The 27,099-nt window shown below is 46.3% G+C and overlaps 8 protein-coding genes across 8 annotated transcripts; 5 read left to right on the top strand and 3 right to left on the bottom strand.

The window, feature by feature from the left end:
• Positions 1-4,139: 4,139 nt before the first annotated feature.
• On the bottom strand, positions 4,140-6,091 carry N7520_007750 (uncharacterized protein; the record flags this gene model as incomplete). Its single annotated transcript, XM_057141684.1, has 8 exons — positions 4,140-4,402; positions 4,459-4,782; positions 4,841-4,920; positions 4,974-5,099; positions 5,152-5,250; positions 5,298-5,566; positions 5,630-5,987; positions 6,042-6,091. 8 exons carry the CDS (start codon positions 6,089-6,091, stop codon positions 4,140-4,142), a joined length of 1,569 nt encoding a protein of 522 aa, XP_056995690.1.
• A 1,335-nt stretch (positions 6,092-7,426) lies between these two features.
• N7520_007749 (uncharacterized protein) lies at positions 7,427-9,454 on the top strand (the record flags this gene model as incomplete). The annotated part of the gene is made up of 1 exon (XM_057141683.1): positions 7,427-9,454. One exon carries the CDS (start codon positions 7,427-7,429, stop codon positions 9,452-9,454), a length of 2,028 nt encoding a protein of 675 aa, XP_056995689.1.
• A 1,300-nt stretch (positions 9,455-10,754) lies between these two features.
• N7520_007748 (hybrid sensor histidine kinase/response regulator) lies at positions 10,755-14,582 on the bottom strand (the record flags this gene model as incomplete). The annotated part of the gene is made up of 7 exons (XM_057141682.1): positions 10,755-10,963; positions 11,018-11,132; positions 11,207-11,498; positions 11,550-12,587; positions 12,641-13,312; positions 13,358-14,437; positions 14,503-14,582. 7 exons carry the CDS (start codon positions 14,580-14,582, stop codon positions 10,755-10,757), a joined length of 3,486 nt encoding a protein of 1,161 aa, XP_056995688.1.
• An 893-nt stretch (positions 14,583-15,475) lies between these two features.
• N7520_007747 (uncharacterized protein) lies at positions 15,476-15,805 on the top strand (the record flags this gene model as incomplete). The annotated part of the gene is made up of 1 exon (XM_057141681.1): positions 15,476-15,805. The coding sequence occupies one exon, from the start codon at positions 15,476-15,478 to the stop codon at positions 15,803-15,805; it is 330 nt and encodes a 109-aa protein (XP_056995687.1).
• A 2,222-nt stretch (positions 15,806-18,027) lies between these two features.
• N7520_007746 (galactosyl transferase GMA12/MNN10 family protein) lies at positions 18,028-18,642 on the top strand (the record flags this gene model as incomplete). Its single annotated transcript, XM_057141680.1, has 1 exon — positions 18,028-18,642. The coding sequence occupies one exon, from the start codon at positions 18,028-18,030 to the stop codon at positions 18,640-18,642; it is 615 nt and encodes a 204-aa protein (XP_056995686.1).
• Positions 18,643-19,599: 957 nt separating this feature from the next.
• N7520_007745 (uncharacterized protein) lies at positions 19,600-20,360 on the top strand (the record flags this gene model as incomplete). The annotated part of the gene is made up of 3 exons (XM_057141679.1): positions 19,600-20,061; positions 20,134-20,196; positions 20,250-20,360. The coding sequence occupies 3 exons, from the start codon at positions 19,600-19,602 to the stop codon at positions 20,358-20,360; spliced, it is 636 nt and encodes a 211-aa protein (XP_056995685.1).
• Positions 20,361-22,058: 1,698 nt separating this feature from the next.
• N7520_007744 (uncharacterized protein) lies at positions 22,059-24,817 on the top strand (the record flags this gene model as incomplete). The annotated part of the gene is made up of 11 exons (XM_057141678.1): positions 22,059-22,118; positions 22,195-22,224; positions 22,287-22,318; positions 22,372-22,431; positions 22,486-22,951; positions 23,086-23,197; positions 23,262-23,592; positions 23,645-23,768; positions 23,841-23,995; positions 24,115-24,234; positions 24,286-24,817. The coding sequence occupies 11 exons, from the start codon at positions 22,059-22,061 to the stop codon at positions 24,815-24,817; spliced, it is 2,022 nt and encodes a 673-aa protein (XP_056995684.1).
• A 594-nt stretch (positions 24,818-25,411) lies between these two features.
• Positions 25,412-26,991, bottom strand: N7520_007743 (cytochrome P450; the record flags this gene model as incomplete). Its single annotated transcript, XM_057141677.1, has 3 exons — positions 25,412-25,460; positions 25,602-26,875; positions 26,929-26,991. 3 exons carry the CDS (start codon positions 26,989-26,991, stop codon positions 25,412-25,414), a joined length of 1,386 nt encoding a protein of 461 aa, XP_056995683.1.
• Between the last annotated feature and the right edge of the window lie 108 nt (positions 26,992-27,099).

Genomic DNA, 27,099 nt, shown 5'->3' with positions numbered 1-27,099 from the left:
ATTGGCATGACAGGTTCTATTACTTGGGGACGTGTACGTAGTATGAGCATCTTTGGAATACAGGAATCCAAAATATATTTGCTAAATCACTAAGAAAAGGAGCTAAAGTACAAAGTCCAAAGTTGAAGTCCAGTGTGAAGGTGTGAAGGTGTAGAGGTGGAGGAGGTTGAAAATCTCGTCACCATCCTGTTTTCAAAAAGAAGCAAGACTCGGAGATCTCAGTTGGAAGGGGCAATTGTTGTTTTCAGTCAGACCGCGCGCGCTGTAAACAGCAGACGAAACGCAGGTATCATCATATCCTGTCACAACAAAGGACGCATAGCCACGAAGGACCGAAGGGAAAAGATAAGGAAAACACAGCAGCCATTGGAATATCAAAGGAATTTCTCACAAGGAGATGAACTCAACAAGCAAGTATTTCACGAGGATAGAGCCAAAACCCAAAATCCAAAATTAACAGAGAGAAAGCCAAAGCCCACATGGAAGGAAGAAAAGAAAGAGTTAGAAGTTCGCGGTATTTATAGTCCAGGGAACGAGGAGATTCAGGGATAAGCGAGACAAACATCTGGTGGGGGGGGAGGCAAACATGGAATAAATGGCCTGAAATGGCCTGAGGACGTGATTTGGACATCATTTGGGGCGCTGCAGCAAATTTCTTTTGCTTTTTACCTCCAAGCTTCCTTCAACTCCCTAAACTCATAGGACATCTCTTTGAGTCTTCTGTGTCAAAGTCTCCACAGTCTTCTTCCCAAATTCCCGCATCGGAGCTCACACAAGCAACTAAACTAACTCTTCGCTCTCCTATAAACTACCCGTGAACGACCTTGTTGCCTTTTCCATTACCGCTGTCATCATACTCGTGCTTAGGCCAAAAGTTCATCCCAGTTTCTTTCGGGAAAAACAGAAATTAGGCAGCAAATCCTCCGATTATTCCACCTTCAGGATTCGGGGTACGATCCCTCCACCATTAGTACATGGCCTGAGCAGAAAACAGAAGATGAGCAAGGAAAGGCGTATTCATCGTCTTGGAAAGTCCTGCCTCTGGATCCAGTCAACGGCAAGAAAACCACTCAGGGCCGCAGAGACGTATGTGCAGTAGATCTGCTGCATCTTCTCATCTGTAATAACGGAGTGCGGTTCACGAAAGAGATTCTACTCCTGCCGAGGACACTCTAATGGATTGATTTGGCACGGGTCTGCCTACACTTCTATCTCAGATATATGAAAACTATGTGCTACTAGTATAAAGCCTGCGAAAGATGAAAACAAATTCACTGCTTGTCAACAATCTCTATACCCAAGCAGATAATATAGCATCTATATCAACGCGGAAACGACAGAATACACTTTTGATCAAGGCAGACCCCTCAAGATCCAGGAGTTCAAGGAGAGACATGGTCACATTTGCGCAGGGGCTAAAAAATTCTAGTTCACCCAGCTCGGGAATCTGCACTTCCCGCCTTCAATCTCAGTGTAGTCACTAGCTATTATTTCCAAGATCGCTCTCCTGGGTCGGTACTGAATAATCTGTTAGACTGGCACACCCTTTCGAGGAAAAAGTTTTAGATATTAGTGCAAAGTCCTTGAGAAAGTACAAGACACAGACATGAAACTTACATGCATCGACTGTTTCCTTTGTTCTTCGCAATCTTTTTGTCAAAGAAGATTCTCTTACTAGGGCTGGTATTAGAGGTCTCTGATAAGCCAGGTATTCACCAAACGCATATATTAGAGAGTCAAACATACGCTGAAATGTGTTTTCTATGACCCATTCCAATTTGAAGCAGTTTCCATTGCTTGGAACTTCATTATCGGGAATATTCCATTGTAAGAACTCCCTTAGAGCTTCGATGATCCTGCCACCTCCCCTATAGCAAGCCCAGACTTCGTGTTCCGGGGTTCCTTCGAAATGGTCGTATAACCTTGACGTGCTGGCATATATTTGATGGCACTTTGGACAGACGTGTGTTCCCCCTTTGTGGAAGTTTCTCAAAATTTGTTGATACCAATTGATTTGGTGTTGTAAAAACGCTTTTTGGTCAACCTCTTCCTTGGATGGCTGCTGGAATGTGTTTTCTATGAGCCATTCCAAGTCAAAACATTTTCCATGCCTTATATCATCATTGTCGGGAATATCCCATTTTAAGAATTCCCTCAGAACTTCCCAACACTTTTCCCGGTTATAATTGGCATCACGTGAATTAAAGCAAGCCCAGTCATAGTGCCCCATAGTGTCTCTAAAATGCGCGTATAACTTAGAAGTGTCGGAACATGGTTTGCGGCACTTTGGACACACGTATATTGGAGCTCGGTAATTTCTTTCTAAAACTCTGCGATACCATTCGATTTGGTGTTTAAAAAACGCTTCTTCCGGTTCCACAAGAAGGATACTGGAAGGCTTGACCATGAGAAGGTTGCTAGGTATCTTGACCACGAGAAACGTGACGTTGCGCCATAGCGGAACTGGGCTTTCGATCCAGATTGCCTGCCCACTCTCCATGATGTCGTTCGCAACTATCTGCCTGGGACTATCTTCATCGACAATCAGCGTTATGTAAAAGGCATGTAGGAGGTTCTGGGGTGTTTTCGCTGCTTTGGTGGTACGAATGATTGTATATTCCCCACGCTAGGATTGCTTTTTGTCAACCGGGTCATCAAAATGGTTGTCAAGTCACGTACACCGGTGTAAATAAGTCGACGAAGCCTCAGGGTGGAGGTATCAATTTGTTCGGTCCAGACCGTTTTCACGTCACCTGGGACCCCGTCTAGGTCGCGCTCGTTGCCTCGTAGCCAGGCTTCCATTCCGCGGATCAACTCTTGAGCATATTCAGGGTCCGCGAAGGAATACCTTTGCAGGTGCTTGCAAGACATTTCCGTGGTATGTCGCGCAGAAAGCGAACTGTTCAACCGATGTCCTTTCTCAAATGTGGGAGTCTTACCCCGCCTAGCCTAGTAGGGCAACGTTGTTGTCGCTGAGTAAGCATGGCGGTCATTTCGATAGATGTCTGTCGTAAGGGGCTGTCCTCGCAATGCTCATCTGGAAGTCAAGCCTTCACCTTACGATAAGCTGGGCTCTTAAACGATCTATGTCGACCGGATCTCGTACATTCTTTTCTTTGCGTCGCATGAGGTCCGCCATATAGGCATGCATTTGATATTAGTAGCCGTCCGAAGAAGGATCTCTGGGAACGGCATAAGAACTTAGTGATCAAGGAATAATACAATATTAGCAGAATGTGAAAATGAATACGGAGTGCCGCCCACGTCACACGGCATAGTAAATTGAATTAAGGTGTACTCTGTACTATGATCAGCCCTGGACGGCAGGCCCCACTTCTAACTCTCGGGAGGACCCGTTCGGCCCAAGCGGGTCTGTTTAAGACCCGGAAGGACAATCTATCTGAGGGCTCCGTTGGAATGACGGCGTGTCTTCCTTAAATTTAGTACATGAGAACTATTTCCCCTAAATTCCTCTGGCGTTTATTTGGGGTCTTAAAATTGTAGATGCACATGGACCACATGTGATAGACCGAGATCAATGTTTACTCAATAATGATAACATGAACGAGATTTTAGACAGACTCGCCGTGCATTAAAGGCGGAAGGTAATCAATGTATTCAGGTTGCGTCATAATGGCCTTAGGCACTAGTTGTGTTCGTCAAAGTTTTGGCCGTAATGCTTGCTGCGGGATGGATAAATTCAATCCCTTGAGACACTGCCAAGTCCCGCTAGAGCTACATAAATCCACATGCACATGTGGAATGTTAAGCTTAATGTCAGAATGCCAAGAAAGATAAAGTGGTCGCAATAATTTGGCCGGCAGATTAGAGTATCTCGAGATAACAAAATCAGGTGTCGCAGGAAAAGGGCTGCAAGGGATTCTAGTGTTACGTTTCCGCGTTTAAAGTGTCCCATTAAGAAGGTGAAAGCGTCAATTAATAAATGAGAAGAAAAAAAAAAGAACTAACATACTTGCTCGGCGGATACCCAATTAAACCTTTACATGTTAAAACGGCCCTTCAGCGAGCATTTGAATCTCTTCTTCAAACAGCCTCAGCTCCTCCTCCAACAATCTCACCAGACACACCGTAAGATAAGATTCATTGATTCCATTGGAAAGTCCAACATGGATAATCAGCTAAACGGCTGGGGCCACAGAGAGTTCTCGGAGAAGTTTCAACGACGGAGTGAAAAAGTAGTCACCTCCATGGGACTCGATGAAAGGCTGGAAAGTGACCTGATTGTGCTGGCCATTACCATCATAGATACTCGTGTTCAAGAGTTTATCGTCATCTTCAATCGCACCCTTGACTGACTGGCCAACAACGGGATCCTGTCCAGGATTGATACCACCAGTGTAATCAGTCTTGCCGAAAGGGAAAGTATCAGGATTGATCCAGCCTTGGAGATTAAATGTCAGTGGCATGATTTATGTCAGAAAACAAGGGGTAACTTACGGTTCCGAATGAACTGAAACCCATTAGAAAGGCTGGTTTGGTAGCAAAGGAACATGAGACCACGATCCAATTTGGTTTCAGTAGCCTCATCATTACGGAGCTCCTCTCCGTATGGGATACCGCGACGCATAATGTCGAACTTGTCATCATTGTCGACCACAGCTCGGGGCTTAGTCTTACGCATGTGGGATGCAAATGGGCAGTTGACCTGGCTCTTCGTGGGATAGTCGAAGTCATTCCATGTTGCGATGATTTTCTTCTCTGGGTCATCATCGGCATACTTCGGAACAGGGTCCTCGTTGGGATACAACTCAACAGGTGCTCCTAACATATCTGTTAGTCCTGATCGTATGCATGAGAGTTGCTACAGTTTGCAGCTTACCGCTTTGCCAGCGTCCGACGAGTCTAGCGCCAAATTGCCCCGGGGTGAAGTTGAGCTTTGGGGCCTCTGATTCTACGAACCTATCAATAAAAATTAGTTCGTGGTTCATATTAAGAGTAGTGGGGTTGTATACTTGTTCCACTCGGGCACCAATTGTTTGATCTTTCGAACGACCAGAATGCTGCCGTCTTTGGCCCAAGCGGGATGCTTCAAATCTGGATTGTCGTCCATCTCTCCATCGTGTCCAAATAGGATGATTCTGTGATATGTTAGTATTGGGGAAATTTTCGTTTGGCAGTGGTTTTACATACCCGGGACGAGTCAAGTGCTTGCGAGACCCGCGAAGCTCAGCAGTTGCATCATCGAGGCCCTTGATGAGCGGCTGCGAGATTCCATCCAAGAACCCAAAGCTGGAATGGCTTAGAAATTTTCTCAATAGCAATAGTCAGGAACTTACTGCTCATGCCCCTTCATTTTTCCAGGTCTTTCCTTACCCTCCAATTCCTTGACAACAACGACGCCTTTGGACTTGCTCAGGTAATTGTTGAGGAGATCATGTCTTTTTTTTTCGACGGCGTCTTGGGTGCCACACACGAGCACCACTCCATCAACTTGGTCTTGCGTGAATTCAGCAATCCAATGGTCAGCTTCGTCTCTGCCTTCGTTCACCATGTCGTGGAACATGCCCTTGATGAACGGGTCATCTTTGAACTTTTCACTGCTCAACTAAGGGAGATGAAAAGATTAGATTTGGTGTCAGATGCTTCAAACAAAAGGAAGCAGAATCACCTTGGCCATACCCCTATTGGTGAAGGATATGTTAACACCGGCTATACTGGCATCGTCGGATCCTTTAGCTTTTGGAATATGACCATGCTCTGGGAGAGCATCGTGTAGGGCAGTGAGCATGTCAACCCCCAGGTTTATAAACCCTCCAGCGACTCCCAGAAGACCCGATCCCGACAGTGGCTTTTTGCGATCGGCTTTCTTGGCTTCGTTAACCTTCTGAATGGCACACCGATCCAGGAGGGCTTTGTTGGAAGAAGTAATCTCTTCATCGGCGAGCTTCTGCAGTCCAGGTTTGAAAAGAGCAGGGTTTTGAATGGTGAAAAAGATGAACTTCTCATATCGTTTTGACAAGCCAGGCCTAAATCAAGGTCAGCACTAATGTTCATGACAATTGCCAAATCATGGAACTGACCAGATATCTCCCTGGATGTTGTCCAAGTCAAACTCGGAGATGGAGCCCATTTCTGCGGGTGGTGATTTCTTGAATTTATTTTCTGGAAGAATTGTATGATAGCGGACGATTTCAATAGCCATGGAGGCACTTTTTATAGCTTGATGTATGTGGGGCGACATCTGCAACCAGCGTCTATCATGTATCCAATTGGCTGAAAAACGTGTAACTGTGTGTATGATCAAATCAATTGAAACCGATGTAACTGTGGGGCATTCTTCTGTACCTCAGGACCTAATGCTATCTCGGTTTTAATTTCCAGTCCTTCTCTGGTGCGTTCCTACTCTATTGCCGATCCGGCAAGTCATTCCAGAACAAAGCCGCCGTATTTCTCAAGACCCCGTTTAGTCCTACAATAGAGAGCATGGATTATACACAAAGTACCCTATTCATGAGAAGATGGCATTGTGTCGCGAAAAAGTCGTTCAGGCAAAGACAGTCTCTACCGTTGCCGAGGATTTCGGCAGCTACGACCGTCCAATCTCTGGTTTCAGGACGCAGCCACAGACCAATGATACAGTGCGTCTTTTAAATTTAACTCAGCTTATTACATCTGGAAAGTTTGGCCGAAGGACTGGATTGCAACATAGAATCCAAATAGGTGGCATTTAAGTCCATATTTGCCCCAGGATTTCCATTTCCGGGAGCAATGCCGAAGTAAATCAAATATAATGATACTCACGCTACGGTAGCAGACCATATCGAGTGATATTCGGGTAACCGTTAGCCTATTTTGGCTTTCAGATTCATCTTGGTGGACTTAGGCGAAACATAATGATTTTGATCCACTACATTCCCTCTCTTCCACTTCCGGGTTGACGTTGCACCAACCCTTCGCTCCGGGCCGCGCACCTTAACTAATTGGGTGGAGCACATTCCATTCCTTTACCAATACACTGGACATTTTTCACCAGTCAATCTCACCCGATTCATTTCTGCAGGCGCTTTGCGGGCATACCTGAGGCAAGCATTCCTTCTTTGTGTTACCTGCTTCTATAGTCAATGATAAGCACGGAGATGATAAACACGGAGGTGATATTCCCCTGTACATTCTGGGTTCTGGATTTCGGTTGAACGTGACTTCTTCACATTGACATTCCCAATTCTACAATGAAAGGCCTCAATTACGGCCCTTGCATAATTCGTTATGCTTGGGCAGGAGGTTGAAAATGCTTGGTGTGTTTACATGAAAGTCTCGTCGAGCTTCATGTGTTCAAAATATTTGTTTTAAAAGCATGAGTTGCTCCTGTCTACTCACTTGACTACACCGACCTCGCCTCGAGTGCCCGTGAGATTCAGCTCGTCTCTGTCTGTTGGTACTTCATACAGCACATTTGCATATCAAGATGAGACTTGACTGGCATGCGGCGGTGTTTCTCCTTGGGACCGTAAGAGCCCGCGAGATATCGGAGCTTGAGGAGCTTTACAGAGAGGGAACAACACCGGACACTCGGAACATTGACGGAACCGAAGTCCCGTCACTCTCACAGCCCTTGCCAAAGGGCAGTGAGGTTCCTCGCAGCAACTGGGTCGCTGAATGCACCTCCACCTCGGGTGGTCACAACTGCAACCAAGCCTTCGATGGCAACAATGCAACCTATTGGCAGAGTCTCAACACCTCGACTTCCCAAACCATTACCATCAATTTGGGAACAAAAGATGTCAGCGTCAGTGGCTTGACTGTGGTTCCCAGGCAAGATCAGAAAGCTGCGCTCATTGAGGAACACCAAATTTTTGTCAGTGCTGATAATGAGACCTGGAACCTGGTTGCCTATGGAACTTGGTGGCCGGATCAAAGCCAGAAGCTCTCGGCATTCCAACCTCAAAAAGCCCAATATGTCCGACTGTCAGCTCCTGCTCCAAACGGAATCGCCATCGCAGATATCAGGATTTACCAGACCGACTACATTACCCCGAATCCTTCTCTTGGAGCCTGGGGTCCTACAATTGACTTTCCTCTGGTCCCCGTTGCAGGTGCTGTCGACGCACATTCTGGCGAGGTGGTCGCCTGGTCCGCCTGGGGCTACAACATCTTTACTGGCGGCAAGGGGGGCAAGACACAAACCGCGACCTGGAACGGCGGGGCCCAGTCGGTCACACGTCGTGCTGTTACCAACACCCAGCATGACATGTTCTGCCCTGGCACTTCAATTGATGCGGAAGGAAAGTTTGTCGTTACTGGCGGAGCCGATGCAGGCCAAACCAGTATCTATAACACCACCGTTCGTGACTGGTTCAGGGGAGGATTTTTGAATACCCCTCGCGGTTACCAAGCATCTTCGATCCTGTCTGACGGGCGCATTTTCTTGATCGGTGGATCATGGCAGGGAGGTGTTGGTGTTAAGAACGGGGAGGTCTTTGACCCTAAGACCAATATCTGGACCTCGCTCCCGAATGCATCGTCGGCAGCGATGCTCACCCAAGACCAGCGGACATACAGACAAGACAACCACGCCTGGCTATTCGGTTGGACTGACGGTTCCATCTTCCAAGCCGGCCCCAGTGTGCAAATGAACTGGTTCGGTTCATCGCCAGGTGGTTTCACTGCTTCTGCTGGAAATCGTACTGGTGATCAAGATGCCATGTGCGGGAATGCGGTTATGTATGAGCAGGGTAAGATTCTCACCTGTGGTGGGTCCCCGTGGTATGAGACTCTTGAGGCTACCGACAATGCTGCCATCATCACCCTTGATCAAGTCAACCAAAGTGTCTCTGTCCTTCCATACGCAGGTGGTGGAATGAACTACAAGCGAACTTTCCACACATCTGTCGTTCTTCCTGATGGCTCGGTATTTGTCCACGGTGGCCAGGTAGTTGGACTCCCATTCAATGAGAGCCAGCCTCAGATGATTCCAGAGCTGTTCACTCCCGATCCCGAGAGCGAGAACGGAGGCAACTGGGATAAGCTGCTGGAAAACTCCATCGTCCGAGTGTACCACAGCATCTCCCTCTTACTGCAAGATGGTACTGTCTTCACTGGTGGTGGCGGTCTGTGCGGAGATTGCAACGCCAACCATTTTGATGGTCAGATCTACACACCTGCTTATCTGTTGAATTCCGATGGATCTCTCCGCAACCGTCCCAAGATCAATACTGTCACCACTGGTGCCATTACGCCCGGTGATATTGTCGAAATCACAACCGATGGCCCGGTAAACCCCTTGGCGTCACTCATTCGCTATGGTTCCACCACTCACACGGTGAATACCGACCAACGCAGAATAGCTGTTCAGTTGGAAGATACTGGGGACAACCACTACAGTTTCGAAATTCCTGCTACGCCTGGTATTGCTCAGCCTGGGTACTACATGCTCTTCGTCATGAACAGCGATGGAACACCTAGTCACTCGGTGAACGTTCAAGTGGGCGTTTGAACCAAAAATCGGGTTATCGCCTTGTGAGGTTACGCCTGGTGAGCGACTTTGGAGAGTGCAGGGCAATGAAGTACTTGCATCCTTGATCACTGTCCAGTGTCCTGGTATGCAGCAAAATAATTTATTTAATATTATTCTACTATTTAGCCTTCGTCAAATCATTCTGAAAGAATCCTCGAACTTGATTACAGCAATTCTCCATATTTATCGTCGTCTATTTAATTGCTAAGATACAACATTATCTATACTTGTGTTGTATGGCATCCTTCAATCAATTATGCCAATCGGTATGACCTTAGATCCTGGCGGGAGATATAGTAGCAGATACTACACACTGAAGCATATAGTAGATAGTAAAGTATGGATGAGATTGTCATCAGTCCCATCATCGTGGAGAGGGGTACCTTGTACTATTTGCTGTCAACTATCTCTAGAATTGCACCATCCCACACTATCTCCTCTCATCTTCCTTAAAGGGCATCCACCCAGTATTCCGCCGGCTCAATAATGATCATCATTTCCATCATTCATGGAAAAATGAACATATTTATTAAATCTCGACCCTCGCGTCCTTGTCTCCACCATGCCCTCATTCTTCTCGGCGAGTCATGAATGACCTGTATGGCGCAGTTCTCGGTACATGGCACGTATTGTTGCCGACAAATTTACAGAAAAGAGCATATTCCCTTTCAACTCCTATCGGCTGGCATGTCTTGAGATATATCGCGATGATGATAAGCCTTGCTATAAGAAGGGGAAACAAATCCTTTGTTGTCCTTGTGTGCTGGAACGTTATGATGACCATTCACAAAATGCCATTTCATGGAAGAACCAAGATGCGTGAGCAGTAATGGGATTCCATGAGTGCGGACCAGAATATTTACTACATCAGCACTGTAAAAGAAAAAGGCAACATACGTTCAGACTTCCGTTTTGCTCATTAGATTTCCAGTAACAGGCTAGAATGCTTTTAAGCATTCGCTGGTGGCACTGTGGAACGTCAGAGACTAATGTGGCGGTGGGTGATCGTTTTCAAATCGTTGATCATAGCAAGGCGACTTACGGACTTTCAACGCGGCACATTTCAAAATTTTCATGCTCATGCTTTTGACAGATATTTTCGTATTAGCTGGAGAATTTTCCAACGACTGTTGCGTTTCAACGTTTCGCCATTCTTGCGGTGATTACAGATCGATCCACAAGCAGGCACACATGAACCGAACAGTAGACACCTCGAATCGATGTTTTTTTTGAAAGAGCTTTATAATGAGATGGTTCGCATGCGTAGAACTCCGTGAAATCATACCCGAATTAGTTCACGAAGTCTGTCAAGAGATAGCGGTTTGATCAGATAGTCATTGACCCCAGCCTTGAAAGCAGCATCCTGTATATCACTCGAAGCAACAGCCGTAATAGCAATGATGCACGACGGTTTGAGCTTATTTTCGACTTCGTGCTCACGTATTCTTGTTGTTGCCTCGAGTCCATCCATTACGGGCATGGAAATATCTGCTAATGTTAAAAATTTCCTTATGAGTATCGAGCATGATCTTTCAAACTTACCCATCAAGACAAAGTCGTATGGTTGATCAGCAGTCTCATACTTTTCGAGAGCTATTAGTCCGTTTAATGCGGTTTCAAACCGGCATCCGAATTTGCAAATGAATGTGGACATGATCTAATAGTAGACTTGTGAGCTGATATTCTGCAAACTGCTACAGAAATAGCGCAATAGGCGGCATGTTCACAAACCTTGAGATTGATAGGATTATCATCCACAATAAGGACATTTGCGGGTTTGGGTTGATCCTCGGTTTGGGGTTCACTGATATCAGCCTGTTCGGGAGGATTGGCGATCGCAGTTTCACATCCGGATGCGAGCGTCGCTGATGTATTCTTAGAGCTTTGCTGTGTTTTTAGGTCCAAATTCTGTAGAGCTGTATATGGAATGATCGGTGCTAATTCTGTTGTCGCCAGCGCAAGTGGCGTCTTGAAGACTTTAAGAAGTCTTGCTGCAGCATCATGGAGAGACTTTGGTCCAAATCTGTAAGAATCGTCAGCTGATGTATGCACAACAAAAAAACTTTATACTAACGGCTGCGACACGCGTATGAAATTTGGAGGCAATTCATCAGTCAGAGGCGATGTCCTTCCATCGAGGACAATGAAGAATTTTGAGACTTCTTCGCAATCCGTCGCCAATAGTCCATTGGCCAGCATTACATGAAGATCTGCGCCTTCAATTATTGCAACATCGCCATGCTCCTGGCGAGGAAATTTTGCTGACGTTAGAATCCACCCCAACTGTGACATAAACACATCAAAAAGCGCGTTTTGAATTGATAACTTCCGTTTCGCGTCCACGGTTAGGATCCCAGTTGGTATATCATCCAATTCCGGTTGGCCATGTATGCCAATCAGACATGCTCGGACTGGAGTTGATGTAGTCGATGTTGCTAGAAGTGAAGGCATATCCTCTACCTCGGCAGGATGAGGTTTTCTTGGGTATTTGACGGGTATGCGGATGTCCACTTGTGTGCCTGCACCCACCTCGCTTCTGACATCGATTTCACCGTCTAGGGTTCTGACAAACTTGCGGACGATACTGAGGCCAAGGCCAACACCTGGCGATAGAGAGTCTTCTTTGGCGAAAGGAGAAAATAGCCGGTTCTTGAGGTAGTCTCGTGAGATTCCACTGCCAGTGTCTTTGACACATAAGTGAGCAAGGCATGGTTCGTCCGTTGTGTCAGGTGTCATCTTGCACAACGTGATCTCGATGAGGCCTTTCTCAGTCCACTTCATCGAGTTGCCAATAAGATTGAGGAGTATACCTCTCCAGGCACTGGCCGCCGATCGCACTGCCCAAAGGCCGGGCTGGTCGACCCTCAAGACTACTGAAACTTCATTGTTGCTGTCATTTTGGGGGCCCGCGGCGACTTCGGATCCGGCTTTAGATTCATTTGCGAGAGCGGAGACGAATCGTGTTTTTTTATCAGCACAAACAGCGGTCGCAACTTCTTCCACTAATGTGCCGAGGTCAAAGTGGGATTCTTGTCTAGCCATCTCCCTTTGGGACCTGTTTTTGTCCGGTCTCCCCCCGGTTGCCAAATCATTGATCCGGCAATATTCCAGTCTATAGTAAATTCAGTATGTGTCGTCGTAACAATGTTGGATCAACAAACTCACAGGTGATCAATAGTGTTAAGCAATGCCAAGCCTGAGGTGTCTATCATCTTGACCATTTCTTGCTGCGAGGGCTGAAGAGGCATGGTCTGAAGCAATTCTGCGCTCCCGAGTATACCGTGCAATGGAGAGCGAAGCTCGTGACTGATTGAAGACACAAAATCAAATTTGGACCTCTCGGTCGCCGACCAATGTACCCGAGACACCTCAGAAATGATAGAATCACCAAACACTTTGAAATAATGCAATTCTTCCATGCCTAGAGGACGGCAACTTTGCCGTGTCCAAACCAGTGTTCCTGCTAGCCAATGTGATTTATTCCAATCCCACAAGGGGATGAAAAGTACCGACTTTGCGCCTGGGAGCTTCTCCGCAAGATGGCTAGAAGCCTTCTGTTCCAAGGTCTGTGGCTCGCAAGGTTCAACGTCGAGGTTGAAAATGTGACCGCTTGGGAAGTTTTGAATCAATGTGCGTAGAAAGTCTTCCGAAAGGGTGAGGTCGGACCCTGGTATGAGAGGATCGGTGGTCAGGCAGTCCAATGGGCGACACAGGCTCTCCTTATTATCTGGCGTTATTTCAGCGGGATTGCCCAGTGCCCAAGGTTCTAGATTTATCACAGGTCTAGAGTCTGCAAAATTGGGAGACTCTCCGTTTCCAAAATCATCACTAAGGTCACTGTATACTGTTAGAGGGTGCAGATATTGGAAGGACGAAACTAACAATTTCGAGTCACCTTGACGTGCATCAAGGAAGGCTACACCATCCAGATCCATTGATTCTCTGAGTAGGTCACTAGCACGGGAAAATATCGCAGCAACACGTTCTGCAATGGGCACTTCATCCGTCGCTGCCTCTGGGTCAAAGCACTCGTTTGAGCATAGTAGTTCTGCTGATTCCGGAGAGCCTGGGGCAAGCGATGATGGCTGGCTAGTCTGCCGTGTCATTTCCGAGCCTTTCGCCTCCGAGAAAAGAGAAATCACTTCATCTTTGGTTGCCAAGGATGATCGATCCAAGGTCGACTTAGTGTTAGAAGATTTACTTGTTGAGGCCGATGTGTCCGGCTGATTCGAATTGATGGCTCTATTTGTAAAGTTCAGGTTATGGAAGTTCAGCGTTTCCGGAGCTGCAAGTTGGTCGAGATGATCTGGAAGGTCAGATGAGTGTCCTTTGACAAAATTAGTCAAGCCTTTGACCAAATTTTCCGCACGATGGTGGTAATGAGCGACTCGAACATTCTCAAGGTGCTGAGAGATGGCATCTGCAATCTCCTGGAGAGCAACGACTTCCTCGTCTCCAAATGTTGTGCGCGTTTTATTGTCCACCACGCAGTATGAGCCCAGCACATAGCCAGAAGGGCTATATAAAGGCACTTCAGCATAGAAGCGAAAGTAGGGCCAATCCAGAACGTAAGGGCGGTCTTTGTAAAAGTCTTCTGTTGTGAAGTCGCGAATGATGTTGCGTGTTCGATTGGCGGTTATATTTTCCGAGTCCTTGACACGTGAGGGGTCCTGTCCTGTGAAAAGACGTATGGCGTGGGGGCAAACACCCCATTCTAGATCGAGGGTCCGAACACCCAGATATATGCCATCGTTTGGGAGATGTCGATCTTCATTGCGTAAAGAGACCGATGCCGTTGCTTCCGCAATAAGATGCTGCGACTCGCCGTCAATGATGGAAACGAACGAACGGTTACATCCAAATCGAAAAACCCCGAGTTGTGCCAAGGCAGTTAGTGTAGAGTCAGGCGAGAGACGAGGGCTGCTGGTGGATTGTGGATCTGAATCAAATGTACAATAATATCTAAAAAAAACAGTTGAAGATGATGATCAGCAAGGGGGCCGGTGAGAAACGAACGGGCAGCGCACCTTGATAGATCACGGATCCTGTCTTGTTCGGAGTCACACCTAGATTCCCGCGGGTATGCCGATCCCGAGTCTATTGCCATAGTTGTTTGGCATAGAACTCGATCCACGGTGCTTCATATTCTGAGGAGTCCCCCCGATCTGGAAACCGGTTTTCCCCATAAAATTTGATCGATCGGTTGTGATTGGTGGATCAGTTTTTCCCCTCCATCCCCATTTTGGGTTAAGCGCGTCATGACAGCTGTTGGAAGGGCATGGAATTATACTCCCGATCCATTGAGGCATTCTGATTCGTCCCAGGTCTGGGCCCTGGAAATGTCACGTTTAACAACCTGGACATCACGTGATTCAACCGCTTCTTCCTGATCAGGAGTCAGGAACATCCCATTTAACATGACAACTAGAGGCTTTCCGCCGCGCTAAAAGCGCAGCGCCTACTGAGGTGACACTCAGTCTCCCACTCAGCCTCAGCATCTTACCCGGTATTCTACCTTCTTTCCTACCCGATAGAACGGTCAAGGTGCTCTGCAAATTTATATATAGCGGTATAAAAGGTAAAGAGACAAAAAAGAAAAGTCGCGGGCTGGTGGTTTTGAAGGCATCTCCAAAAATCCAGCGGTTCACCCAAGTAATGAAGATTTAGACAATATAGATTATATACAGAAAGAGTTTGACTACCAAGGTTTTGAAGAGCGCTAATAAACACACATACTCTAAAACATCTCCTGTGCCTGTAGGAGACGTCAATCGAGGCCTTACATGAGACCCGCAAACCAACTTGAACATGTTAGTTGAAAGCAACAGATACAGATCATAGTTTGTTCCATGTTAAAACCATCAAGAGTCCAACTTATGAAAATGCTTATCCCGACTCGTGTATTCATCCAGCTCAGTAGGTTTGTAGGGCTGCGAATGTCACACGGGTGTTGAGAAGACCACCGTAAGAACCATTCAAGGCCTCATAGAAAGTTTTCTTATGGCTAACCCCTGGGCAGTTATCGGATTTCGCTTCTTGCGCAAAAAGAACCAAAGGGCTAAAGCAGCAAGTCCGGTCACCCCAGCCACTCTCACGCCCACTCCGATTCCAATTCCAGCTCCTGTCGACAGTCCGCTGGATGATGATCCTCCAGATAAGCTACCAGAGCCTGCCGTTGTGGCTGCCGTTGAAGTCGGCCTTGAAGTCAAAGCAAGGGATGTTAATATCGACGAAGTGACGGTTGTTTCAGAGGTCGTGGTTGAGCTCGAAGTTGAGGGCGAGGTTGTAGTTACAGACACAAAAAGACTTAAATCCTTTTCCTCCCGCTAAATTGTTATGGGCTGAGCCCACATTGTGACTGGTCCGGTGATTTCTGTGCTGTCCGTAGTTTCTCGGCGTGAACTTGCTGATGCTAACAGGCTGAGACATGCCGGAAAGTCAGCGCTGACAGTGTAGTTTAAATTTCTAGCGAGTTGAGTGGTTGGCCGAATGTTCTCTAGAAAGACAAAAGGCTCTCTGGCACTCACGAGAGGCAGCAAACCACACCAGTAACCGACTCAGCAACTGTCATAGCTGCCGATGTATAACCGACCAGGCAGTGACCGGGACTAGAGACTTGAGAAGCACTAGTCCTCCCCCATTTTCCAAACCCGGATGGCCAGCATGCGGTATTATCACCATTGTCGGCAGCTGATCTGCTGTCCAGGGGAAGAAAGGGCTACATAGTAGCGTGGAAACAGAAGAAAGGGACAAGATCTGTATTCCGAGAGGTATGGAGGAGAGAAAGAGAAAGAGAGAGAGAGAGAGATCTAGCTAAAGACATGCAAGCGCTGACAAACGGAGGGGGTCAGCTGACCCGACCCCATATACTCCAATAACCATCTATAGACACGCAGTCCTGCATTAAAAGACCACCGTAGACACTGTTTGCTAGTTTCCCTTCATAGGTACATGAGCTTGAGCAAGATGCCGGTGGAGTGAACAGTCCTGTCTTAGCAATTGTCGTTATAGTGTTCGTGGAGGCCGAAGTGGTAGTGATGGCCGTGGTGGTAGTGGCGATTACTTCCACTGCTGCTGCTGTTAATTCTATCATGATATCGTTGATTCTGGCCCTGATGCGGATGTTGCAGACTAATGATGAGTCTACAAGACACATGGTCTACGCAATATGTCAATATAAGTGAGATCAACCATGTTAACCCTGTAACTCGATATTCTATCCTGCCATAGTGGAGATATTAAATCTGGGATCAATCATCCGGAACACTCCTCCATACAATGCCGAAGGTCATACGAAGTACCGAAAGCTGAAACACTGGAGTCGCTTTTGTTCATTTCCTGCGGCTTCACTTGGTCGCGTTTCTAGCTGAAGATAAGCGGTCTAAATCCTATACCAGCAGAACCAAATTATTACACAAAAAAGTAAAATAAATTACAAATTACTTGGCAAGCTCGAACATGTTTGATCCGTAAGGTTTTAAGTTCGAAGGTCTCTTTTCTGGGCGTTCTTCCTAAATTCAATGGATTTCCGGGATTTTCGCCCGTTTGGGGGCGGAAATCAAACATAGTAGTAGTACGAAAGGCGACCAGTGAAGTTGTATTGACTATATCTAATAAAAACAAAAACCAACAAACCAGAGATCCTGGATACATCGCAGTGATCGCACCCATCATTCCTTAGTTCATGCAGGGACCGGCGCTCGGCTCACTAATCCCTGTCAACAAGGGAGCGCTCCACACGAGGCCCAGAATCACCCGCCAAGCTATAGCTGTACACTTTTACCGAGACTGTTCGGGCGGGTCCAAGCGAATCATTATCACGAACGCTTAATGGCCTTGAAGAGCACTCGCCAAAAAAAGCCATTTTATGCATCAATCAACAACATATGTCTTTGTATCTTTAATACAGCGTAGCTAATCGCGATTTCTTATCCATACGGCCCCGACTCCCTGCTCTAGTGGGGGGACCCTTGTCCCCTTATTATCCTGCTTCAATGTCCAATTGTGGGAACCACGTCAGAACAAGGAACTCTCCAGCATGTTCAAGTTCATTTACAGAAGCCCTCGTATGAGGTCAAGATTATGGCAGCAGCTGGCTCTTGCGGCCTTCGGCATTTTGGGATTTGTGAGGTTGTTTGACGTATATAGTGGGTGCAGATTCGCGATGAGATTCAGATTGCGAAGAAAGCTAACAAATTCAAGACAACAACAACAATAACAACTGCCCTCAAATACAGCCAACTATTGCCAAAGTGACTATGATATATGGCAACAGCACAATATACGACCAAGCGCTAGAAACACATGAATTGCATGGCAGGCGCTTCAACTATCCACTTTTCATCCTCCGTCAACCCATCCTTGACGGTACATTTAATAAATATGCCATTCTCTTATCCTTACTCCTCCAGGAACTGGAAAAGCCCAAAGGACAACGCTTAGAGTGGCTTTTGTGAGTTACGCGCTGGATCGATTGGCACTTTCGAGCATAACTAATCCGCGACTCGTTCAATAGTTGGCATGACAGCGATACAGTTCTCATGAACCCCAATATGCCCCTGGAGGTCTTCCTCCCACCCGACGACTTTGGAAACGTCCACCTTCTACTCACAAAAGACTGGAACGGAATGAATAATGGAGTGTTCTTCCTCCGCGTACATGAATGGTCCGTGAAACTACTATCCGCGGCGATCGCCTACCCAACTGTCCATCCAAACGTCGAATTATACTGGCCCGATCAATCAGCCCTCACAAACTTATTCAACGAGAACAAAGAATTTGCAAAATTTGTTGTCTACTGTCCACTGCGATGGTTCAACGCTTATATGCGATCGCCAGACGGAAGGCAACATAACAAGGACTCTCCTGCTCATTTCCAGGTACACCCTGGAGATCTGCTGGTTCATTTCCCGGGCACTCCCAGCACACATCTGAATGAAACTCTGTCACCGTATCTTCAGATTGCGCAGGCGCACGAAGCAGAATGGGAGCCCACGCTCGAGCAAACGGATTATATTCAGGAGACAAGCAGATTTTGGAGAACGATTAATCGACAGCCCTACGTGTCGAAGCCTAAGGTGGAATATGTGCCTGAAATTGAGGTGGCTGAACAGCCGGAGATGAGCTTCGATCCGGAAGAGCCTGACTTTCAGCCGCAAGAAATCTAGATATGGTGACTTTACCGGACACCGCCAGTCTATGTATATAATTTCTATCAAAATTATGCATATGTCCATTACTAGCTCAGTTGTCCAGGTACTTAGCGGGCGCGTAGATGACTTAGGCTGGTAAGCCACATGATCTTATCTTTCCGCATAAATCGGGTATGTTGGGCCTGGGTATTACTATTATTAACAAGGTATGACATGACACTTGGTATACCTGCCACCGTCAGCCCTGTGCGATTTCACATCGAGCGATGTGTTTTATGTAAGAACCTTAGAAATCTTGGAAGAATTTAGGCAATTCTACTTGCGGATATTCAAAACCTTGTTAGACGCTTGGTGGACACTGTCACCTAAAGGTGCATAAGACCTATGATCCGAAGATATGTGCGCTCTAGGACGGCATAAATTATGAAAATTTGACGCTGGTTGCATTAGGATATCTCCTATTTGATTTCACATCTGCAAGCATTCAGGATAGAAGGCACCTCCAAACTTGCCGGACAATCTGTATCGTATCGGCTGTCTTGGGCATCACGGGATTCGGGAAATGGAGCATAGGCAGTATCATGCATACTTTCACTTCACAGTACATCAACTATCCCATGTGGTCTAGTGGTTAGGATTGCCCGCTTTCACCGGGCCGGCCCGGGTTCAATTCCCGGCGTGGGAGCATATTTCATCTTTTTCCTTTTTGCCCTTCTTCTTTTTGCCCGTCCATCACATTCACCATGCTCATGTGTTGCCTCTAACGAAGAACTACATATTTATTTTTGCCTTTTCACCACTTTTGAGACGTGGATAGGAGAATGGACCACAATTAAGCTATTCCTAAACGGGACGATGCCGCTGCACCAGGTCACATGGACAGGGCCACTCCCGCCAACTGGCTGTAGTTAACTTGTAGGCGCCGCGCTCCATAATGTTTATCTCCGCCAATAACTCTTCCAGGTACTCATCATGGCTTCACTTCTGACCCGGCTCAAGGAAATTTTTGGGGCAACACCCGCGTTTCAGTCATTGACAAGAGTGAGCATCGTGAGTGAGGACGATTTTGAGAGTGACAAGGCTTTGCTACAGCATCTCAGTGACAGCCCGATCAACCGCTATGTCCCAGATCAGGATTCGGGCGCATCGGCTTATACAGGCAGTAATCGCAAATATAGATTCGATTTCAGACTTGGCTACCTGGGCATCGTCGGTCCCAAGCGCTGGCTTGTAGCAAATGGCTTGCTTTTCTCAGATTCAGATGCTTTTATTGTGGTCGCCGATGCTTTCAATCCATATATACGGCATATGCTCAAGGATTGCTTGGAGCTATCTGCGAAGGGAACAGTCAATTCTAAACCGATGGATTTCTACCCTACAACCAAGAAAGGGATTCCATGGCTGATTCTGGTCAATTTTAGAGGGGAGCCACTGGTATGTTATTCCCCGCTGCGGCGTATTCGTAGGATTTCAACTAATTTAGGTTCTCCGCTATTATGATAATAGGATAAACAGAAAGCCCAGGAACAGGTTGAATTACTACAACTGGATGCACTAGATGTGGATTGGGTAAGCGAATTTTTTCACTAAACGCGTCATTTACACTGACATTCTCTCCATAGCATTTCTGTCCAGTCTCTACAACTTCAGGTGCCGGTATTGATGATGCGGCGTCGTTACTTCGCAAGAAGTTAGATACACTTGGTTCAAAATGGCAGGATATTCAACAGTGATCACTCCTTATAAATGTTTTTTTCTCATTAACATCTATCCCCAGGCGATACACATGTGAGTGTCACTTCAATGCTAATTAAACTAGTATTCAACACCCACACAGACATGTTAATCCGGCCACAGTTCTCCGCACGTATCTCCGATGGCAGGATTCTAATCGTGAAGTCATCCAGGGAAATTCTGTACTCATTTGCAATATCTTCGCAACCATGATGTATGGCACAGCATGGCGTTCAGGAGCTTTGTGGGTTGAGCAGATATGAACCCGCATGGTCTTAATAGCTTGCCAGTGCATACCACCATCTGCTGGCTTGGCGGTCAGCTGCTTGGAAGGAACCTTGAATATCGCATCAAAGTGGTCGTCCATTACGCCTATCGCATCCTAACCCCTCTCGACTAAATTTGAAGCTGTGTACATGGGAAGTTTGCACTATGTACGATGACAATATCCAATAGTCTTTCCGATAACATTCAAGGACTAGTACAGTAGTACTAGGATGCTAGCCCCCGGTAGCTTCGATAACATTAGGTCTTATCCTTTGTCAATAAATCTTCCCGTATCCTAGCCGTAGATTGGCAAACTATATCCATGGTGTTGTATCGAGCGAGTGCCGATATGGCAGGAAGGAAACAAGATTACCATAATATATCCTTCAGCTGATCGGGTACCACTTTCAGTCTCCGTCCACTCTGGCTTGACCTTTCCACAAAATGCTAGGCTTATGGATCAGTATGCGTAAGAAGTGAAAGATCTGTGGCTGGTACCATCTAGTATTCTATCTAGAGCTATTTCATGCATCACTCCACTCAGGAAAAAAAGTTGCGGGGCTTCAATATGACTCTTTTTGGCGAAGTTGGCTTGGGAGATAGAGGTGGGGATAACTCGTTGACCCTAGCGATGGAAACAACGTGTTAGTCGTGTCGGTAAAAAACTCTCGCACCCTGAGAACTCACCAAGCCCAAAGTGCTGTGAGTCTTAGAAAATTGTAAGTCTACACTCTTCCTCAGCACTAAATGTAGCGACTGGTAAATATGGACTGGCAGCACGTAGTGCATTGCCAACCTCTTTCTCAATAAAAACAAAAGTATCTCCCGTGTTGTCAACAACAATAGGCACCTTGCTGGTGATCGAATTTCATCTCGCATCATGATTAACGACATCTGTCGTGACTTGATGGAGATATCGCGCGCTTTTAGTGCAGTGCAGAAAATAGAGGGGGCGGAGGCACTGCGAAACATGGGATCGGGCTAGTTAAAAACTCAAATAAGTAAACTGACAAGAATGCCTTCACATTCAAGAGGTATCATGGGCAGTAAATTATACAAGCATATACCAAGATAGGTATGTGACAGGTACGACTTGAACCAATATCTTATCCTCGGAAATATATTCGGGGGTGGAAATATAGCAGCGGATCAGTTGAATTTCCAAGTTGTCCACCGTATGCTAAATTCTAGGACTTTTAAATGGATAGATCGATGAATTTCATTCATGGCGGCAAATAACTTCAGTATGGTGATGACCAGGACAGCATGGTCCGCTACGCAGAGGTGAACGATAGCGCTTGGGTCAGTGGCTGTTGAGTGGGTCCAACCCCCGCAAACTCCGTACAGCGGAGGAAGACCCGAACCCTGCGTTTTGAGATCACGCGGTGATCATCTTCTCATTGACTGACAAAGTAACGGGTAATCTGACAATGCACGACGATGATTCTTTGCATGTCCTGCCAGTGCCGATCGGGAAAAAGCGTATCCCTGTATGTGACCTACCCCGGAGTTCGGACCTCGGCCCTGTTCTCTGAAGCGCCCTGACACCCATGTCCCATTGTCTAGAAAGCGTGTAGTGCCTGTCGGCAGTCTAAGGTAAGTTCTTTATCGAAAACTTGAAGCTAACATGACTGAGAAGCTCACCAACTCCGCTTTAGGTTAAATGCGATGGAGATCGGCCTTGTGGGAGGTATGCAGTGCCACTACTGCGTTATGCATGAACGGGCCCTGATAATGTTTCAGATGTCAAAAGATCGATAAGCAATGCATATTCTTTGAGATACCTAAAGACCCTGTCTCGGAGTATGACACGAATGTCTTCATCTCAGCCAAAACAACCAACTGACCTATCTCCAGGCGGCTTGAGGGCGTCGAGTCCGAGGTTCAATATTTGCGACGACAACTTGATGATATGCAAGCATTGATTAACCAGCATCAAATAAACCAAAATACAGGATTTCAAGAGCATGGTATTGACTCTCCACAGCTATATCATCAAGGAGATATACGCCGCGGTAGTGCCTGCACTTCGGCATCCCAGTTTACTCACCCTCACCAGCAAGATGGTGTAGGTGCTCTTACGGTCCACCCAAGCTCAGCTGAGTATATGGATGGCTCACATCATTACCAAAGATCTGTGTCGGATGTTTCTCCAAATGGGATCACGACAGTGGCTCCAATGTATGAGCCGTCAAATGAAGACAATTTTCGACCCAATAAGCGGAAGCGCTCCTGCTTTGAGATTCGAGAAGAGTCAATTGCAGATTTTATTGACAAGGGACTTATAACACCGGAGTGCGCAGTCTCATGCTTTAACACGTACGTTTGATACACTTCTATGCATATCTAAGCCCTAGCTGACGTTTCAAGTTTTTTCCAAGGTTGTGTAAGTATCAACCTTGGACTCAACAAGTATTGTTTGGATATGGGACAATTTTAACCTCTCTCAAATAACAGGACAGATATATTCCGATTTTCGACCCAAAATTTGATAGCTTTGACTCCGTCCGATCCCGAAGCAGTATTCTCTTGAACGCCATCTGCACCGTTGGCTGCATGGTTGAAACAAGTAAAGAAGCCGGAAACTACCACATAAACATTTGCAGCCTTGTATCAACTAACAATACTTACAGGGACTGGCGGCCCAACTTCAGACATGCTCCACGCCGAACTCAAAAAATGGATCAATGTCATAATCCAAAACAAAGGACTTAACTGTCTCGAGTCCATTCAGGCGATGCTTGTTGTAGCATGCTACTCCGCAGAGCGACTTCTCATTCTATCATTCGCTACGCGGATGGCACTGGATCTTGAACTCCACGAGGCATTTGAGGAGCTTAGTGAACGACTAGCGCACAGGAACGACGAAGATGCGGCAGGGGTGCCGGATCATGACTTTGAGAAAGAGAGAGATTTGATGCGGAAGTCAAGGACTTGGTTTGGACTTTTGGTTTTGGAGCATATGTGAATTACTCTTGTGGGTTTTAGGAGACTAGTGCTGATTTCTTTTGGGCAGATTTCGTGTTGATGGAGGAAAGCCCCCTGGGATTCGGTTGCTGGGGAATTCAAGACGGAGTCGGATTCTTCTTAGCCATCCTTCGACGACGGTGCTTGATCTGAGATTGTTTTCTCAAGTTGAGGTATGTTCAATGAAGACAAATTAATTATCTATGGAATTTTCTGACAGCTTTCTGGTAGCTCAATATTATGAGAGGTATGAGAGAAACGACCTCGGGCTGGAGGTCATTCTCGCTGACTACTTAATAGCCACTATTAATGATAGCCTGGGACCTCGAACAAAACTTGATGGTCCAGACATTTCGGACTTCGTTCATGAAATGAAGGTGGATTTGGACATTTGGTTTGAGTATGTCATATACCAAGACTGGAGAAACTCATGCTGACCCCTACAGTGATTGGCTACGAATTATAGGTGACGCTAGCGAATACACAATCACTTACTATTTCTAACGCCATCATAGAGAGTTCAATTGCCGCACAGGAGGAAAGACCGTTCCTTCTGGCAGCCCTCAGAGTACAAAAATGTTGGGCTGAGATGATGCTAAACTGCAAAGCCCTTCGAGCTATGGGCGTTGAGAACGTTGCGTATGCATTCCATCTCCCCATGTTGAATTTTAAAACTGACATCCAAAAAAGTACCATGTCCCCAACTGAACGAAAAATTCTCCACACAGCCAAATCCAGCGCTCGACGACATCTTCGTCTAATGGTGAACGAGCCAGACTTCTATCTCGCTAAACTTAAATACGCGATGGACTTTGTCTGGGCAAAATGTGCCTTCGCATTCCTCCTCCTCCTGAAACTCTCCCGACTCCTACCTGAACGCGACGAAGAACACGAGGAGCTTCTGGAACATGGTAACCGGCTCGTTCATGAATTGAGCAAAGCAGGCTCTGATACTAATCAAACCGGAGCGGGGAACATCTATCTCCAGATTCTCAAGGTTAGTATTGAAAAATATGGACGTGCTTTACGAGAATCGCAGCAACCGAGTACTGGCGGTACGACGGCGACGTCTCCGTTCTGGGAGCTGTTTGATGCGCAGGCAGATTTACAGTGGTTTGTACCGGAACAATTTGTTTCGGAGTGGGACTTTCCCGGTCTAAATCTGTTTTATTTTCCTACTGCGTGGCAAGACTTTTTTGGGGATTTCTCGCTGGCTATGTGATTTAAATTGATACGCAATCTAACTAGCCACCTCTTAAGAGACCAAGTCATAAAAAACAAGTCCAAGACTATATAAAGTGAGGAAAGTAACACTAAAACAACAAAAAGAAATGCATCATCCGTGAATCGAACACGGGCCTCGTCGATGGCAACGACGAATTCTACCACTAGACCAATGATGCTTAGTAATATGATATGGCGGATTTGATTGACAATATAGAAAAACATAAGCTGAAAAAAGATCGAGAGACGAGATAGATCACAGTCTACCCCCTCTTATGTCTCTTTATTCATTGATAGACGGTTTGGCGGAGTGGTCTTATGAGCTTGACTCGTATCTACATATTTATAAAGACTTTTCGGAATAGTTGTCGAATCCAGCAGCAGTCGTGTTTACTTAATACTTTGCAACCTTTTCTTATATGGATAAAATCATCACATAACTAAGCATTCTTTTGGTGACGACTTGTGCTGAGATGTTCCAACTCAATAAGGCAACGAATTGCACAATGACAAAACCACGTATCAGATCCATCTTTCACCCTTGCATCAGACACCGGTCTTGACAGTTCTCAATTTCATCATCAAAGGTGGCTTATTCCAAAACGTCCATGCCTTTTGCTTGGAAAACCATAGCTTGCTCTCTGTATCCTGTTCAAAGTCAAAACGCAATATTATCCCACACATTATCATGGTCATTAGCTGGTTGGCCATGCTATTCCAACCAATATTAGTTCAACATTGAAGATTAAACATGAACTCAGCAGTACGAATACTGGACTTACTGTCTACCGGGACACTCATTTGGGCCCATAGAGAACGGCCTGCATGATGCCTTGTCATTCGCCAAGAACTGTTCGTCCGTTTCCTTATACCACCGCTGAGGAAGAAACAATTCTGGATCATGGAAATTTTCAGAGGACCTGAAGGTGGCAAACATAGAGTTATACACTCGAGTTCCGCCTGGAACCCATCTGCCGGAAATCGTTCCACCTCCTTGTGGTACTACATGTGGTACTGACGATGGCCCAGGTGGATAAACCCGAAGAACTTCACTGATACATGCGTTGAGAACTTTCATTCGTTCAATCACTGCCATGTTGATGTCTGAGATAGTTTGAAAATTCGAGCGGACTTCGGTTTGTAATTCAGAGAGAATGAACGGCTCACTGAGTAGCAAAGCTATTAGCCCACTTAGTGCCGTAGTAGTTGTTTCAGTCTGGGCGAGGAAAAATATGGGTGCATTGGCTCGAAACTCTGCTTCTGACACTGATGATTCTGCTCCAGTATGGTTTACCACCAAATGCACCAAGTCGGGCCGATCTGACTCCGTAGCGAAGCGATCATCGAGGGTTTTTGTCATCCATCCAAAATGAATGTTTCGTGCCTGCTTCATCAATAGGGGAAGCACTAGTTGGAAAATGGCTCCGAAAAGAGGAAATTCCGCAAGGATCCCTAGTATTGTAGAGTTTCGTATCATGCCAATCATATTTTTTACCCAGGGTTGGCGAGTGGTATCATCAAGTATGTGAAGGTGGCTCCCAAGCTGAAAATGGATGGTGATATCCGCTACAAGAAAGGTAAACAAGTCTTCTATATTGATGCGGTAATGCTCTTGTTCTTCCAGCTTTCTGATAAGATCCAAAATATGCTCAAGTATGAGTGGCTCCTGCTGCAGAAGTGCCTGTTTCGTAAGTGCTCTCCCATAGGCCCGACGCATTCTTGAATGCTCTTTGTCCCGGACGTTAACAAGTGAGCGGGTGGTGTTCTTCCTCTCAAAGGTCTCGGCGGCAGATCGCTCTGGCGGCATACCGCCGGGTCGGAATGGGTGACTGGCGTATATATCTTTCCAAGAGCTTGAATCGGAGTAGCTCAGCTCATTTGGACCCATACGGACGACATGGCCGTATTTTTGGTGAAGCTGCAGGGTCAAATATACAGAGTGGCCTGCTAACCTTGCGTAGGTGATTGGAAGCCGGCTAGCAGCCATACTTCGCGGGCCGGGGTAGTCCTTCAAGGGATGAAAAAAGACATTGTAGATTGCCTTGATGACTAGATACTAATGAATTTTAGCGGAGATACATGAGTTGAACGCCTCAATTTATTACTCACCTGGATCCAACCCACTACAGCTACCTTCAGAGTCAATGAAGCGGGTAATTCTAGGATGAGCATCATGTGGGACCAGGCAGGATGGCCAAATAAGCATAGGAATCCTAGAGTCTCGTTGGATTTGAGTAAATGATTCAATTGAATGTTCTATTAGTTGTGCACATTTGGAAA

The sequence above is a fragment of the Penicillium odoratum genome, assembly GCF_028828045.1.
Source record: "Penicillium odoratum strain IBT 22623 chromosome Unknown utg000005l_segment0_segment0, whole genome shotgun sequence".
NCBI classification, from domain to species: Eukaryota; Fungi; Ascomycota; class Eurotiomycetes; order Eurotiales; family Aspergillaceae; genus Penicillium; species Penicillium odoratum.
Note: the sequence above shows the minus strand (reverse complement) of the source record. Positions and strands in the feature narration are given on the sequence as shown.